This window comes from Bufo gargarizans, chromosome 4 (assembly GCF_014858855.1).
Source record: "Bufo gargarizans isolate SCDJY-AF-19 chromosome 4, ASM1485885v1, whole genome shotgun sequence".
In the NCBI taxonomy this organism is placed as follows: Eukaryota; Metazoa; Chordata; class Amphibia; order Anura; family Bufonidae; genus Bufo; species Bufo gargarizans.
Window position 1 is genome coordinate 306,676,060 of NC_058083.1, and position 17,963 is coordinate 306,694,022.

Here is a 17,963-nt window from a genome sequence, read left to right on the forward strand (position 1 = left end):
AGGTTTCCCGTGCGTAGTTAAATTAAGCCGCAGGTTCCAGTCCTGGAGGTGCCCTTCCGTCAATTAGTTTAAGTTTCAGCTTTGCAACTATATTCCCCCCGGAGCCCAAAGAGTTTGTTTTCGCAGAAAATGATCGGCGGGTAATGGGAATAAAGCCGCTGGGTTGCCTGTTGGATCGTCTTCGAACCTCCGACTTTCATTGTCATTGCCTGTGGTTCCTCTTGCGCCGGTCCAAGAATTTCACCTCTAGCGGTACAATACGGATGCCACCGGCCGTCCCTCTTAATTATGGCCCAGTTCCGAAAATCAACAACATTTTTGGCTAAACTTGCACTTTATATACAAGTAAATATACAGGAAAGAATGTTTCCTAACAATTTTTACTCTACAATAGATTTTATCTTTGGTTTTGTGCATATTATTGTCAGTCTGTAAAAGTGGCGTACTACTCGGACAACATCGCTCCCAGCAGCGACATGGGAGTCCAAGATGCATGCAGACATCCTCCCCATGCTGTTCCCGTACTGATTTGGTGGTGTTCCATCTATTTCTGAACTTTTCATATGAACCAGGCACCCTCTCTTCTTCAGAGCAGGGTGCCTGGTTTAATGCTCAGGTCCTTCCATTGACTTTCATTATACTAAGGTGCTCGATCCTCACTACTAAAAAGTTCAGTAGTATTTTTTTCCCCATGTATTATATTGTGGGGATTCGCTCAGGTAGTTAGGATTAGCAGATGCAGCACAGAGGCAAAATGCAAGTTCTTTGTTCAAAACATCAGAGTTTATTCACACATGAAAGCAAAACAAAATCACAAGTTGCTTGGTGATCGTTCACACACATGAAAAGTTCTTATATAAAACAGTCACCTTTTCTCCTGGGTGTTATTTTACAACCTGTTGGAAGTTCTGCCATGTCAAGTCCACATGCAGGCGTTAGGCGGCCTGTTCGCCCTTACAGGGGTTTGAGACCTCCAGATCCCAACACAGCCCTCAGATCACAGCACACAGACCTCCTGAGCTCCACTGTCAGATGGAGGTAATCCTCCTCACCTGGCAGTGCTGGCTGGTTTTAATGCCTGGCAAAACCAGGCCTGGAACATGGGGAGTAGTCACCCACCCAGCACTTTAGCTACTCCCAGTAAAAGCCGTCCCGGATCAGCTACTACAGCCATACTAAGTATCAAGGTGTCAAACAGCAACTGCTGCTGACACATGAAAAACAGCTATTACACCACCCAGGCCAGGAACATCGGTGGCACGTACCTATCATCCACAATGATTTCTTGTACCTTCTTACAATATATTCAGATGTACAATGTACTGGAATCTAGATACAGTATATATACAGTACAGACCAAAAGTCTGGACACATCCTCTCATTCAAAGAGTTTTCTTTATTTTCATGACTATGAAAATTGTAGATTCACACTAAAGGCATCAAAACTATGAATTAACACATGTGGAATTATACACCTAACAAAAAAGTGTGAAACAACTGAAAATATGTCATATTCTAGGTTCTTCAAAGTAGCCACCTTGTGCTTTGATTACTGCTTTGCACACTCTTGGCATTCTCTTGATGAGCTTCAAGAGGTAGTCACCTGAAATGGTTTTCACTTCACAGGTGTGCCCTGTCAGGTTTAATTAGTGGGATTTCTTGCCTTATAAATGGGGTTGGGACCATCAGTTGCGTTGTGGAGAAGTCAGGTGGATACACAGCTGATAGTCCTACTGAATAGACTGTTAGAATCTGCATTATGGCAAGAAAAAAGCAGCTAAGTAAAGAAAAACGAGTGGCCATCATTACTTTAAGAAATGAAGGTCAGTCAGTCCGAAAAATTGGGAAAACTTTGAAAGTGTCCCCAAGTGCAGTCACAAAAACCATCAAGCGCTACAAAGAATCTGGCTCACATGCGGACCGCCCCAGGAAAGGAAGACCAAGAGTCACCAGCCTCAGAAATCGCAGGTTAACAGCAGCTCAGATTAGAGACCAGGTCAATGCCACACAGAGTTCTAGCAGCAGACACATCTCTAGAACAGCTGTTAAGAGGAGACTGTGTGAATCAGGCCTTCATGGTAGAATATCTGCTAGGAAACCACTGCTAAGGACAGGCAACAAGCAGAAGAGACTTGTTTGGGCTAAAGAACACAAGGAATGGACATTAGACCAGTGGAAATCTGTGCTTTGGTCTGATGAGTCCAAATTTGAGATCTTTGGTTCCAACCACCGTGTCTTTGTGCGCTGCAGAAAAGGTGAACAGATGGACTCTACATGCCTGGTTCCCACCGTGAAGCATGGAGGAGGTGTGATGGTGTGGGGGTGCTTTTCTGGTGACACTGTTGGGGATTTATTCAAAATTGAAGGCATACTGAACCAGCATGGCTACCACAGCATCTTGCAGCGGCATGCTATTCCATCCGGTTTGCGTTTAGTTGGACCATCATTTATTTTTCAACAGGACAATGACCCCAAACACACCTCCAGGCTGTGTAAGGGCTATTTGACCATGAAGGAGAGTGATGGGGTGCTGCGCCAGATGACCTGGCCTCCACAGTCACCGGACCTGAACCCAATCGAGAGGGTTTGGGGTGAGCTGGACCGCAGAGTGAAGGCAAAAGGGCCAACAAGTGCTAAGCATCTCTGGGAACTCCTTCAAGACTGTTGGAAGACCATTTCAGGTGACTACCTCTTGAAGCTCATCAAGAGAATGCCAAAAGTGTGCAAAGCAGTAATCAAAGCAAAAGGTGGATACTTTGAAGAACCTAGAATATGGTATATTTTCAGTTGTTTCACACTTTTTTGTTATGTATATAATACCACGTGTTAATTCATAGTTTTGATGCCTTCAGTGTGAATCTACAATTTTCATAGTCATGAAAATAAAGAAAACTCTTTGAATGAGAAGGTGTGTCCAAACTTTTGGTCTGTACTGTATATATATATATATATATATATATATATATATACACTGCCTGTCCCCAAAAAAAGCCGAAAGGTCGCCACCTGGATTTAACTAAGAAAATAGTTGTGAGCCTCCTATTGGATAATTACTGTATGGGCGATTATCTTTCAGCTGGCAATAAGTTATTTAACCCCAACTGGTGCAATGAGTTGCTTCTCATTTCTTAATCAACCATGTCAAAAGACACATCTCGTGGTCGTGGAAAAGATGTTAGTCTGTTTGAGAAGGGTCAAATCATTGGCATGCATCAAGCTGAGAAAACATCTAAGGAGATTGTAGAAACTACTAAAATTTGGTTAAGAACTGTTATTAAAAACTGGAAGGATAGTGGGGACACATCGTATTCAAGGAAGAAATGTGGCGGGAAATTTTTTTGCTAGGGAGCATAAAAATTGGACTCTGGAGCAATTGAAGAAGGTCATGTGGTCTAAGGAGTCCAGATTTACCCTGTTCCAAAGTGATGGGCACATCGGGGTAAGAAGAGAGGCAGATTAAGTGATGCACCCATCATGCCTAGTGTCTATTGTACAAGCCTATGGGGGCAGTGCTATGATCTAAAGTTGCTGCAGTTGGTCAGGTCTAGGTTCAACAACAGTATGTGCTCCAAGAATGAGGTCAGCTGACTACCTGAACATACTGAATGACCAGGTTATTCCATCAATGGATTTTTTCTTCCCTGATGGCACGGGCATATTCCAAGATGACAATGCCAGGATTCATCAGGCTCAAATTGTGAAAGAGTGGTTCAAGGAGCATGAGACCTAATTTTCACACATGGATTGGCCACCACAGAGTCCAGACCTTAACCCCATTGAGAATCTTTAGGATGTTCTGGAGAAGACTTTGCGCAGCAGTCAGACTCTACCATCATCAATGCAAGATCTTGGTGAAAAATTAATGCAACACTGGATGGAAATAAATCTTTTGATATTGCAAAAGCTTAGCGAAACAATGTCACAGTGAATGCGTGCCATAATCAAAGCTAAAGGCGGTCCAACTAAATACTGGAGTGTGTGACCTTTTTTTTGGCGACTTTTTTTGTTGTGTATATATATATATATATATACACTGAACAAAAATACAAACGCAACACTTTCGGTTTTGCTCCCATTTTGCATGAGCTGAACTCAAAGATCTGAAACATTTTCTACATACACAAAAGACCCATTACTCTCAAATATTGTTCACAAATCTAAATCTGTGTTAGTGAGCAGTTCTCCTTTGCCGAGATAATCCATCCCACCTCACAGGTGTGGCATATCAAGGTGCTGATTAGACAGCATGAATATTGCACAGGTGTGTCTTAGACTGCCCACAATAAAAACCCACTCTGAAATGTGCACATTTTTGCCTTACTTGGAGGGGGGGTTCAAAAAACCAGTCAGTATCTTGTGTGGCCACCATATGCCTCACACAGTGCAACACATCTCCGTCGTATAGAGTTGATCAGGTTGTTCATTGTGGCCTGTGGAATGTTGGTCCACTCCTCTTCAATAGCTGTGCGAAGTTGCAGAATATTGGCAGGAACTGGAACACCCTGTTGTATACGCCGGATCCAGAGCATCCTAAACATGCTAAATGGGTGACATGTCCGGTGAGTATGCTGGCCATACAAGAACTGGGATGTTTTCAGCTTCCAGGAATAGTGTACAGATCCTTGAAATATGGGGCCCTGCATTATCATGCTGCAACATGAGGTGATGGTCGTGGATGAATGACACAACAATGTCACGATAGGTAGGTAAGCAGGGAAATAACCAAACACAGGAAAACAAACTGAACAAACGACTAGGTCCAAAAGCTAGGGAGAAAAGGGTCACCTCCTAGCAATCCCTAAAAGCTTTCCCTAAACTGCTGTTCCCATGTGCATACCCTGGTCACTGGAAGTTCAACATGGCACCTCATGGCAAAGAACTCTCTGAGTATCTGAAAAAAAGAATTGTTGCTCTGCATAAAGATGGCCTAGGCCAGTGATGGCGAACCTATGGCACGGGTGCCAGAGGTGGCACTCAGAGCCCTCTCTGTGGGCACCCGCTCCCTGGTTTGGTGTACCAATATGCCTTACACTATTCCTGCCATTCAGCAGCGCAGGGCGCACTATGAACAGCACAGGCAGCGCACGGAATGTAGGCAGGATATTGTAAATAAATGATAAAGTACATGGAAGATATTCTATATTGGACTGTAGTATTCAAGGTAAATTGCTGTGTTGGCACTTTGCGATAAATAAGTGGGTTTATGTTGCCGTTTGGGCACTCAGTCTGTAAAAGGTTTGCCATCACTTGCCTAGGCTATAAGAAGATTGCCAACACCCTGGTGTCACAGACGTTTCTTTGGCAGGTACCAGGAGATCAGAGAGACTGGCAAGTTTCTTGTGGATCTTATTGTGTATGTGTTTTGTTGAATGCCACACCCCTTGCTTCAGGTGTTGCTTGTTGGTAATTTACTTTCCCCATAAGTAGCCTCTTCTCACTCTTGGAGGTGCGGTTTATAGAATTTCTTCCTGTCTTCTTACTAGCTGGTCAGTTGTACTCTGTGGTGTTTCTGGAGTTGCCAGTTTTCTACTTTAAGCTAAGTCTTGTCTTTTCTTATTGTATTGTGTTTATTATTTTCCCTGTTGTTTATATCTGGGCCTGATACAAACTTCCATTTGTCTATCTGGGGAGGAATGGGTTATGCCAGGGCCTTATAGGGAAATAAGGGCGTAGGTATACTACATATGAATATTCCTACCTTCAAAGTCTATCCATATTGATAGGTAGTTAGGGCCCGGATTAGAGTTATTTAGGAGGTGACTTGTTCCTTCCTTAGTTTCCAGGCCTAGTTACTGTTCCCCTTCCCTCCTGTGTTCAGTGTGGAGTTTTCCCCCCACACTGACCGTGACACCTGGAACTGAGCTGCAGCACGGTGGCCAAGACCATACAGCGGTTTACCAAGATAGGCTCCACTCAGAAAAGATCTTGCCATGGTCAACCAAAGAAGTTGAATGTACATGCTCAGTGTCATATCCAGAGGTTGTCTTTTAAAAATAGACATATGAGTGCTGCCAGAATTGCTGCAGAGGTTAAAGGGGTGTGTGTGGGGGGGGGGGGGGGGGTCAGCCTGTCAGTGTTCAGAGCATACACTGCACACTGCATCAAATTGGTCTGTAGGGCTGTCATCCCAGAAGAAAAGCCTCTTCTAAAGATGATGCACAAGAAAGCCTGCAAACTGTTTGCTGAAGACAAGCAGATTAAGGACATGGATTATTTGAACCATGTCCTGTGGTCTGATAAACTTCAGATGGTGTCAAGCAAGTGTGGTGGCAACCAGGTGAGGAGTACAAAGACAAGTGTGCCTTGCCTACAGTCAAACATGGTGGTGGGAGTGTCATGGTTTGGGGCTGCATGGAGCTACAGTTCATTGAGGAAACCATGAATGCCAACATGTCCTGTGACATACTGAAGCAGAGGATGACCCCTTCCCCCCCCCCCTCCTCATAAACTAAGCCGCAGGGCAGTATTCCAACATGATAACAACCCCAAACACACCTCCAAGACAACCACTGCCTTTCTAAAGAAACTGAGGGTAAAGGTGCTGGACTGGCCAAGCATGTATCCAAACCTAAACCCTATTGAGCTTCTGTAGGGCATCCACAAACGGAAGGTGGTGGAGTGCAATGTCTCTAACATCCACCAGCAGTGATGTAGTCATGGAGGAGTGGAAGAGGATTCCAGTGGCAACCTGTGAAGCTCTAGTGCATGGATGTCAAACTCATGGCCCTCCAGATGTTGCAAAACTACAACTCCCATCATTCCCTGATAGCTGTAGTATGCCCAGGCATGATGGGAGTTGTAGTTTTGCAACAGCTGGAGGGCCACGAGTTTGACATCCCTGCTCTAGTGAATTCCATGCCCAAGAGAGTCAAGGCTGTGCTGTAAATTAATGGTGGTCAAAAAATATTGACACTTTGGGCATAATTTGGCCATTTTCACTTAGGGGTGTACTGCCTTTTGTTGCCAGCAGTTAAGACATTAATGGTTGTGTATTGAGTTATTTTGAGGGCACACCAAATTTACACTGTTACACAAGCTGTACACTGACTACTTTACATTGTATCAAAGTGTTATATCTTCAGTATTGTCCCATGTAAAGATATAATAAACTATTTAGAAAAACATGAGGGGTGTACTCACTTTTGTGAGATACTGTATATATAGTATATACACCAAGACATTTTATGGGAGTTCCCCAACAGGGAAATATAGAACTATGGTTGACACATATGAGGACAATCCCAGACAGACTGAATGTATGAGGGGAAAAAACACGGGTGGACAGCACTCCTAAGTAAAAATGACAAAGGCTATCACTAAGCCGAAACGTTGCATCTGGAATTAAAACTCACCTTTTTGGACATGCTGTCTCCATTTTTTTATTTTTTGGACATCTACTGAATGTATGAGGGTTCTGTCCAACACTGCGGCTTGCGGTATTATTGGGGTACTGTGGTGGTATGAACATCTACCAGTCAATCAGAGATCAGTTTTTGTTTCTTCCACTGCACCCAAATGTTTTTTTAGCTGCACTCTAGGAGCAATGAAGACTGTTAAACAGCTTTGTTAAAGGGACTCTGTCACCTCCATATGGCCATATACAGTGCTTACATTGTCCTATAGCACACCTATACATGAATGTACTGGTACCTTTGTTATTTTCTTTAGACTTGCAGAAGCTGAAAAAAATGAAGTTTAATTCATATGCAAATGAGCACTCGCAAGTGCCCAGGGGCGGCGTTCACTGTGTTGGAGCCCAGGCTGCTCTGCCTTTTTTCATTGTTTCCCAGCCTCTGCCTATGCCCTCCCTCCTAATCCCTTGCATCATCCTTCGGTCCGGCCGAGATCCCGCGCCTGCACACTGCCTCGCCGGGCCAGGGCATGCACACTGCGATGCCCATTGTTGGCACGGCATCGCTGTAACTACTGTGCATGCGCCAGCGATTTGGCGTTTGCCGGCGCATGCGCAGTAGTTAAAGTGGTAACGTTCCCACAATGGGCATCACAGTGCGCATGCTCCGGCCCGGCGAGGCAATACACAGGTGCGGGATCTCGACTGGACCAAAGGATGATGCAAGGGAATAGGGGGGCGGGCATAGGCAGAGGCTGGGAAACAATGAAAAAAGGCAGAGCAGCCTGGGCTCCAACACAGTGAACGCCGCCCCTGGGCACTTGCGAGTGCTCATTTGCATATGAATTACACTTTGTTTTTCCAGCTTTTGCATGTCTAAAGAAAATAACAAAGGTACTATTACATTCATGTATAGGTGTGCTATAGGACAATGTAAGCACTATATATGGTCAAGTGACAGACTCCCTTTAAATTATGACCATTCCTCAGGACGGGGAGTGGGGGGGGGGGGGGGCTGGAGGGCACCTATGTTATTATCTATTGTATGCAATCCCCTAATATTATATTTAATATGGATTTATATATTTGGGTCAGTCTAGGTTCACATATGCAGCAGAGGTTGTGGTAGGAGCCTCTGTCACAAATTTCAGGAAAAATCTAAATTTGTAAATGTTTTAGGTCCGAACGGCCAGACCACTTTTTGAAAAGGGCTGAAAAACTGCAAAAAGTCTCAAATTTAGGCACAGAATGGGACTTGCGTCTAAATTAGCGACTTTTCTACACCATATAATTGCTCTAGAAGATTGATACATTCACTGCATTGTGTTCACATAAATAGTTGTTGAACCTCAACGTCACCAGCGAGTGTTCTCATTCGGTGCAACGGTGGCAAGATTCCTTACACTGTTAAGAGTCCTCTAACTTGGCTATTTCTTAATGAATTTTATTTAAAGGGGTATTCCCAACTGGGACATTTAGAGGATATCGATAGGATGGAGCCCCCCCAAAGTGAACAGATAACAAGTTGCGCATGTGTGGCCACCCTACATTCAGCGCTGAAAATAGCTGAGCGCTGGCTTGCCTTTTTTTAGAAGTCCCATAGTTGTAAGTGAGGGCTGGGCACGTTTGCGCCGCTTTAGGAATTCCGAAAATAGCCGAGCGCGTTCACTACTTTTGGAAGTCCCATAGCAGTAAACGGGGAGCACACTACGCATGCACAGCATGGTTGTTCTGGAGATAGCCTGGACTTATTGAGAATCCTATCAATATATACCATAAATGTCCCAAATGGGAATACCTCTTTAACCACCTCCTTAAGAAAATAATACTTACACCCCTGAAACCAAAGAATGCTAATGAAGACACAAAACACATTTAAATGGGCAAATTATTTATTTAAAATACTAAAAATAGCAAACCCCCAACACACCAAGAGTCACCCTCCAGCACTCAGGAGAGGAAAAACCCCTGTGGAAGGAACCTCTAGGAACCATGGCTGGATGGTTGCTCTTCCCATAGCTGAGTGTACCCGCTATTTTTGGAAAGTGAATGAAGAGAGGATGTCATGCATGCATGGTATGCGCTCAATTCACTTCAGAGCCTTGTTCTGGAGATAGGAGCAGGTCCTGCAGGTAGGCCCGACCCCTATGTCATATTTATGGAGTATTCTATTGATGTATACCATAAATGTCCCAAATGGGAACACCTCTTTAACCCCCTCCTTAAAGGTATCCTCAGGATAGGTCATCAATAAATATAACTTGGACAATCCCTTTAAGAAAATAATACTTACACCACTGAAACCAAAGAGCATAAATAAAACACAGGACACGTTAATTGGGGAATAAAAGGCCAAATTCTTAACTTAAAATACTAAAAATGACAAACCCCCGACTCATGGAGAGTCACCCCCCCCAGCACTCAGGAGAGGAAAACCCCCTGTGGAGGAAACCTCTAGGGAACCATGGCTGGAGGGCTGCCCTTCCCTTGGGCTTAGAGGGTAATGTCACTATGTGGCTGCCACATAAATAGTAGGGGGGGGGGGGGGGTGCAGCAGCCGGGCTGATCTAGTTGGATAGGCGGATGTCCCTTTTGTCACGTTTGGCGATGGGCTTCCGGCTAGAACCTCCAAATTTCATCAAGGTACGGTGGTTGTATGTAGGTGGTCAAGCTCAAGGACCTCAAGCCATCAAGTACGGCATCAAATATGGCCGTGCTCCCTCTTTTGACATAGGGTCTTCTCTTATGACATAGATGCTTGTGATGTCACCTCACCGGCAGTGTTAACCTTTTAGTGACCATCAATGTGCCTTAGCATTAACTCCTTCCTATCTGCACCACATCATTATATGGCAGTTTGCATAACAGCCATATATTTACGTCCCCCCTGCAATTGCAGGATTTCCTGCTTCAGGGGAGCAGGTATGTTCTGTACAACCAGGCGGTGACACCGAGCACCCGGTGGCTCTTATTTAACCCCTTCCAGAACTCACCATATAAATTAACAGATAACAGCATGGTCCCGGTCAGTTTTATGTGTGACCCTTGACCCTGATCTAGGACCCAACTTGAGGACAGCACAGCAATGAGATGGACGCTTGTATCTTGACCTTACTCCAGCAGGAGGCACAGTGTTTAGCGGTTAAAGTCACTATTGGCTACAAAGCTTGATGGTTATGTTATTATAAGCTTGGTGGTTACTATGGGCAACAGAACAGTCTCACTATCTGATGGTTTCAGTCTTTCACTGAGGCACACAGACCTATGGTGATGAATATCACCCTGAGGGCACTAGCTGATTGGTCGTCCTCCTGCCAACACTTCCCTGATTGGTGCTCGGCTCCGTTCAAACCCCCTTTACACATAAGACAACATAGGACTGATATCATACACCACTGGTGGGCTTCCTCTCTTACACTCAAAGCATGGATGGAATAATTTAAAGGGGCAGCACCACCCCATAAATGCTGCAGTATGCCTGCAAGGCCACTACAAAGTATACTTGCCCTCTAATTGTTACATATGGGGGCCTTTTTTCCCCAGATCAGTAGTCAGATGATCGCTCGCCATCTAATCCCCTTCGGCAAATGACACCATGATGCAGATGTTTACCACAAAGTCCAGTTAGTCGCACTGAACGCATCAGAGAAGTCTCTGAGAATCCCTAGAGAATCCTTAAAAATTATAAACAGGGGCACAGCAATGACTGAACTGAGCTCTTTAAGCACTCTTGGGTGTAATCCATCTGGACCCGGAGCACTTGCTCACATTTACCCTATTTAACTTCTCTCGGACCATATCTACAGTTAGCCAATTGAGTATATCACAGGATGTACTAACAGCCCCAGCACCACAGATATCAGCTCCTTTCTCTTCTTTTGTATCTACAGAGCTAAAAAAACATTTAGTAACTCTGCATTTTCCTTATCTTCAGTGACTAACCCCCCTTTACCATTATTTAGGGGACCTACCTGCTCAGACTTTGGTTTTTTAGCATTCATATATTTAAATAATTTTTTAACGATTTGTTTTGCTTTCTTTTGCTACCTGCTGTTCCTTTTGTATCTTTGCTAATTTTATCTCCTTTTTACAGATTTTATTAATTTTATAAGACTTTGTAATCTTCAAACGGTACAGCTGACCCATCAGATTTGTATTTTTTAAATGCCCTCTTTTTGTCATTTATTGCCCTTTTTACAGTAGCTGTAAGCCATGGGGGGTTTAATTTTAGCCGTTTATACTTGTTACCTAAAGAAATACATTTATTAGTGCAATTACTCAATGTGGATTGAAAGCTCTCCCATTTATACTCAGTCTTATTATGTGACAGTAGCTGCTCCCAGTCCACGCCCTGAAATGCTGCCCTCATCCCAGGGAAACTAGCCTTTTTAAATTCAGTGTCTTTGCTCTGCCTGACAGAGTTTGCTTCTTATACTTTGCGCTGCGTTCACACTTGAGCGTGCGGGATGGAGCGCTCTGTATGCGCGATTGTATGTGCGTTTACAATTGCAGCTCCGGAACAAGCGAACACCCATTGTCGCGCGTTCCCGGAAGTCTATGTATGGGAATGCGTGACAAGACGCCCCAAAGAAGCTCCTGAACTTCTTGGGGCGTCGGGCGTTTTACAGCGCGATCGTACGCGCTGTAAAACGCCCATGTGAGAACCATGCCGATAGGGAAGCATTGGTTTCTCTTTGTTGAGCGTTTTACAGCGCGTAGGAACTCGCTGTAAAACGCTTAGGTGTGAACCCAGCCTTAGTGGGGATATAATTATTTTGTGGTCACTATTACCTAGTGCTTCTCGAACAGTAACATTTCCAACAAGCTCTGCATCATTAGAGATTACCAGATCCAACAGAGCATCACCCCTAGTGGGAGCTTCTACAAACTGGGCCATAATGTGGTCCTGCAGCAAGTTGAGGAATCTTCTCCCCTTTGCGGTTGAGGCAGAACCATGATCCCAGTCAATGTCTGGGAAGTTAAATTCTCCCATTATGACCACTATACCAGCTTGTGCAGCTCGCTCTATTTGGTTATACAGTTGCGTTTCTATCTCCTCTGTGATGTTAGGGGTCTATAGATTACACCAAGTTTTATTTTTTCTGAGTTTTTATCCCTTTGAACTTCCAACCATAAGGTTCTTGTTACCAGCAGTTTTTTTTATAAACGTAATGTTATGCCCAGTCTTCTCCCTATTTTCCTTGCTAACCCCAGCCCCCACTATCCCCCTTCTATAACCCACTCTCTATCTACACGACCCCCTTATTAATATAACACCCCCTCCCCTCTTTTTTTAGTTTACCCTCCAATAGATATCAGGTAACAAAAAAGTTAAACTATAACTATAAAAATAATTGCGCTAATGTCTGTAAAGCGCTATATAACCGTGTAAAATACATATGAGTAATGAGTCAGATAATTACGGTAGTGTGGTTACAGTCCTGAGAGTCAACTGCTTGGCTAGACTGTACTGGGAGAAATGCGGTGGGGGCGGGCTACTATAAGGAATACGGTAACAGCTGAGAGTGGCAGAGCAGGAAAGATGCAGCTTGGCCCCGCCCCCGGCGCTGGCTGCTGCGCGCTGCTATGCACTGCCGGGGTTGCTCGGTGGACTATACAGGCAAGAGCAGCGCTGTCCTGCACTGACAACTTGGGCACCGTGCATGGGGCTACTGCCCGCTGGAAACAGTCACCAAGGAGCAGCGTCGGCCCGGCCAGACCGGTGGATCGTCCCTTACACAAGTGGGAGGGTGAAAGGCCCCTGCACGGACCCGGAAGCACAAGTGAAGTCCACGGAGTGTCTGCTCCTAGTGCTGTATGGGCAGCCTGGCACCGGGAATGGGGGATCAGCATGAGGAAGCCCCGCATACCCAGGACGTGCAGCACACAGCGGGCAGCGACCAGGAGGAGGAGGAGGACGACGACGACGATGAGGAGGATGGGGGTCTGCAGGCTGGGGAACCCAGTAGAGACACGGAGGAGCCCGCCAGGTTGGTCGGCTCCGTGGGGCACAAGCCCAGGAAGAGGTGCAGCGTGTTGTGCACCGTCTACTGCGTGGAGAGTGACTTCTCTGGGGAGCTGCCTCCGGTGCCCCCTGCGGAGCAGGAGCTGCAGCGCCCTCTGGCGGACAGCACCCCTCGGAGCTCCGTGCGGGGGACGAGCGAGCTCCCCCTGAGCCCGGCCAGCCTGGAGCTAGAACTGTCCCCCTTCCTGATCAGCAGCCTGGCCGATGGCGGCCCCAGGGTGATGATGAGCTGCCGGGTGTGCTTGGAGGATAAGACCATTAAGCCTCTTCCCTGCTGCAAGAAAGGAGTGTGCGAGGAGTGCCTGAAGCGCTACCTGAGCTCCCAGGTAACCAGGGGGGAGGACCCTTAAGATTGGCAAAGGGGGTCATTAGTATGCGATCGACAGGGGTCTGACTCCTGCCACCTCCACCCATCGCTGTCACCGTACATGGGTCACGTGACCATTGCAGTAAATGGGACTGAGCTGCAATACCAAGCATGGGTGCTATCCAACGGACAGCGCAGTCCCCAGTAAGCTGCGAGCAGGCCTCATACAGCTGATCGGCAGAGGTGCCGGTGTTCTGTCAGAAAACCTTACCTCGTCAGATTCCCGGGGTGTGCGCCTCCAAGCAAGCGCAGTACCAGGGCATGCGTAAGGTAAAATTAGTAAGTGTTGACTCATGGACACCGTGCGTGCGCCCTCCGGTGTTGCCTTGTTAAATCTCCTTACCCCTGAGAGCACACGCGCGGTGTCCGTGCGCGCGTCCATGAGTCAACGCTCACTGTAATTTTACCTTACCCATGCCCTGGTACTGCGCTTACGCGGAGGCGCCGTGCTGTGGTATTGCACTTGCGCGGAGGCGCACAACCCCGGAAGTCACGTGGGGTAAGGGAATCTGACGAGGTAAGGTTTTCTGACAAAACACCAGGAGTTGGACCCCACAATCTCATATTGATGACCTATCCTGAGCATAGGTCATCAGTATGTCAATCCTGGAGAACCCCTTTAAGAAAGTTATGTCTGCTGACTAGTGTTGAGTGAACTTGTGTTTTCAAGTTTGGCGTACAAGGTTTGGGTTAACAAAGAGTTCCGTTATGGTTCCTGGTAGCAGCATCCATAACGGAATTTTGGAACTTGAAACCACACGTTGGCTCACTACTGCTGACGGCTCTACCCTATAAAACTGAACGCTGTGTTATAAAGAGGGTAGGGCTACCTGTCCGCTGTTTACTTCATACGGCTTACAATGTCGGTGCAAGGGCATGTATATTATACGAGTTCCTACATATTAGGCCACATTCACATGAGCGTTGTGTTTTGTGGAGCTACAAAACACGGATGCCGGCCCATGTGCTTTCCACAATTTGCGGACTGCACATGCCGCGGCTATCATTGAAAATACTTATTCTTGTCCTCAATTGCTTACAAGAATAGGACATGTTCTATATAGTATATATATATATATATTTTTTTTTTGCGGCACTGAGCAACTGTTGCGGACAGCACATGGTGTTGACTTTCAATAGGTCCGTGGAAAAATCGGAAAATGCACCGTTTTGCAGCCGCATCCGTGTTTCCTGTCCGTCAAAAAAATATGACCTGTCCTATTTTTTTTGACGGACAACGGTTCACGGACCCATTCAAGTCAATGGGTCAGTGAAAAAACACGGATGCACACAAGATTGGCATCCGCGTCCGTGGCCGTAGGCTACTTTTACACAGACGGATCTGCAGATCCGTCTGCATAAAAGCTTTTTCAGAGCTGAGTTTTCACTTCATGAAAACTCAGGTCCGACAGTATATTCTAACACAGAGGCGTTCCCATGGTGATGGGGACGCTTCAGGTTAGACTATACTAAAAGAACTGTGTACATGACTGCCCCCTGCTGCCTGGCAGGTGCTGACAGGCAGCAGGGGGAAGACCCCCCCCCCCCCGCCCCGTAGTTAACACATTGGTGGCCAGTGCGGCCGGCCCCCCCTCCCTCCCATGTAGTTAAAGGGAACCTGTCACCGGGATTTTGTGTATAGAGCTGAGGACATGGGTTGCTAGATGGTTGCTAGCACATCCGCAATATCCAGTCCCCACAGCTCTGTGTGCTTTTAGGCAGCAGGGGGCAGACCCCCCCCCTCCTGTATTTAACACATTGGTGGCCAGTGCGGCCGGCCCCCCCTCCCTCCCCTGTAGTTAACTCATTGGTGGCCAGTGGGCCTCCCCCTCCTAATAAAAATCCCCCCCCATCATTGGTGGCAGCGGAGAGTACCGATCGGAGTCCCAGTTTAATCGCTGGGGCTCCGATCGGTAACCATGGCAACCAGGACGCTACTGCAGCCCCGGTTGCCATGGTTACTTAGCAATTTGTAGAAGCATTATACTTACCTGCGAGCTGCTATGTCTGTATCCGGCCGGGAGCTCCTCCTACTGGTAAGTGACAGGTCTGTGCGGTGCATTGCTTAATGATCTGTCACTTACCAGTAGGAGGAGCTCCCGGCCGGACACAGACATCGCAGCTCGCAGGTAAGTATAATGCTTCTACAAATTGCTAAGTAACCATGGCATTCGGGACTGCAGTAGCGTCCTGGTTGCCATGGTTACCGATCGGAGCCCCAGCGATTAAACTGGGACTCTGATCGGTACTTTCCGCTGCCACCAATGATAGGGGGGGGAGATTTTAATTAGGAGGGAGGGGGGGGGGGTCCACTGGCCACCAATGAGTTAAAGGGAACCTGTCACTGGGATTTGGGTTATAGACCTGAGGACATGGGTTGCTAGATGGCTGCTAGCACATCCGCAATATCCAGTCCCCACAGCTCTGTGTGCTTTTATTGTGTAAAAATAACGACTTGATGCATATGCAAATTAACCTGAGAGGAGTCCTGTCCCTGAGATGAGTCAGGGACAGGACTCCTCTCAGGTTAATTTGCATATGTATCAAATCGGTTTTTTGACACAATAAAAGCACACAGAGCTGTGGGGACTGGATATTGCGGATGTGCTAGCAACCATCTAGCAACCCATGTCCTCAGCTCTATACACAAAATCCCGGTGACAGGTTCCCTTTAACTACATGGGAGGGAGGGGGGGCCGGCCGCACTGGCCACCAATGTGTTAACTACGGGGTGGGGGGCGGGGGGGGGGGTCTGCCCCCTGCTGCCTGTCAGCACCTGCCAGGCAGCAGGGGGCAGTCATGTACACAGTTCTTTTAGTATATTCTAACCTGAAGCGTCCCCATCACCATGGGAACGCCTCTGTGTTAGAATATACTGTCGGATCTGAGTTTCACGATCTAACTCAAATCCGATGGTATATTCTAACATAGAGGCGTTCCCATGGTGATGGGGACGCTTCAAGTTAAAATATACCATCGGATTGTAGAAAACTCTGATGGTATAATAGGGACTCCTGACTTTACATTGAAAGTCAATAGGGGACGGATCCGTTTGCAATTGCACCATATTGTGTCAACGTCAAACGGATCCGTCCCCATTGACTTGCATTGTAATTCAGGACTGATCCGTTTGGCTCCGCACGGCCAGGCGGACACCAAAACAACTCTTTTTTTCATGTCCGTGGATCCTCCAAAAATCAAGGAAGACCCACGGACGAAAAAACGGTCACGGACCTACGGACCCCGTTTTTGCGGACCTTAAAAAAACCCGGTCGTGTGCATGAGGCCTCACCCACACATTGGTGAGGTCTGCCGCTCTGTCTTAGAGGAGGTGTATGGAAACAGAATGTATCTACATAATGGTCTTCTCAGTGGTGGGTTCACTGCAGATACTGTGGATCTTCCACCACCAGGGATGCCCTGAACCCACCACCGAGTTGCCAGACTCCAAGTTCCTGCTTATTTCTAGCATGCATGGAGAAGCCTCCCAGATGCACACAGTGGTTAAAGCTTGCCAAGATGGCAACTGCGCCCTCAACTGCGCAAGCGCTGAAAGTGTTCAGTGCAGAGTAGAGGACGCAGCTGGCAGGGGGTGCTTCTCCACGCAGGCTGAGCTCTGAAGTCATGTAGAGCTTTCTTATGCCCTTATACATAAATTATTGTACGTATTTATGTAAGTGGTGCCAATCTCAAGCCATTGCTGTGTAGATAATGAGCTAGTAGTGTAAATACTTCCTTTTCCACTCATTTCTATGGAGGCAGCTGTACATTTATAAAACTGACAAAAAAAATTACTAAGAAAAATGTGCAAAAAAAACTGCTGCAGATTCCACCAAAAAAGTGGTGTACATGACAAGACCGTAGTAAATATGGCCTTATGCTGGATTTACATGGCCCAACTGAGCTGGCAATTATTGGGAGGGAATTGTTCCTTCCTGATAACTGCCTGCTCGTCAGTGTAGGTAAGAGCTTCATTTTACATGCAGTACCCCCTCCACTGTATGAGAATGAGTCATGACCACTGCTATAGCTTGTCCTCATACAGCTGCATTGTTTCTGGACAGCCTAAACTGCTGCCCAGAAACGATGATTTAAAGGGGTATTCCTTTTGGTACAAGTTATCCCCTAGCCACAGGATAGGGAATCACTTGGGTCCCATCGGTAGGTATCACGAGAATGGGGGCCCTGTATCCCCTGCAGACCCCTTGCAGCTTCCCTAA

At 46.5% G+C, this 17,963-nt stretch overlaps 1 protein-coding gene across 2 annotated transcripts in view; it reads left to right on the forward strand.

Annotated features, from left to right (window-relative positions):
• Positions 1 to 12,860: 12,860 nt before the first annotated feature.
• Positions 12,861 to 17,963, forward strand: part of RNF217 (ring finger protein 217) — a 94,342-nt gene continuing 89,239 nt past the window's right edge. For both annotated transcript variants that reach the window (XM_044292271.1, XM_044292269.1), the window contains exon 1: positions 12,861 to 13,702. In XM_044292271.1, coding sequence (XP_044148206.1) covers positions 13,169 to 13,702 — 534 coding nt within the window. In that variant the 5' untranslated portion in view covers positions 12,861 to 13,168. The remainder of the gene's footprint in view (positions 13,703 to 17,963) is intronic.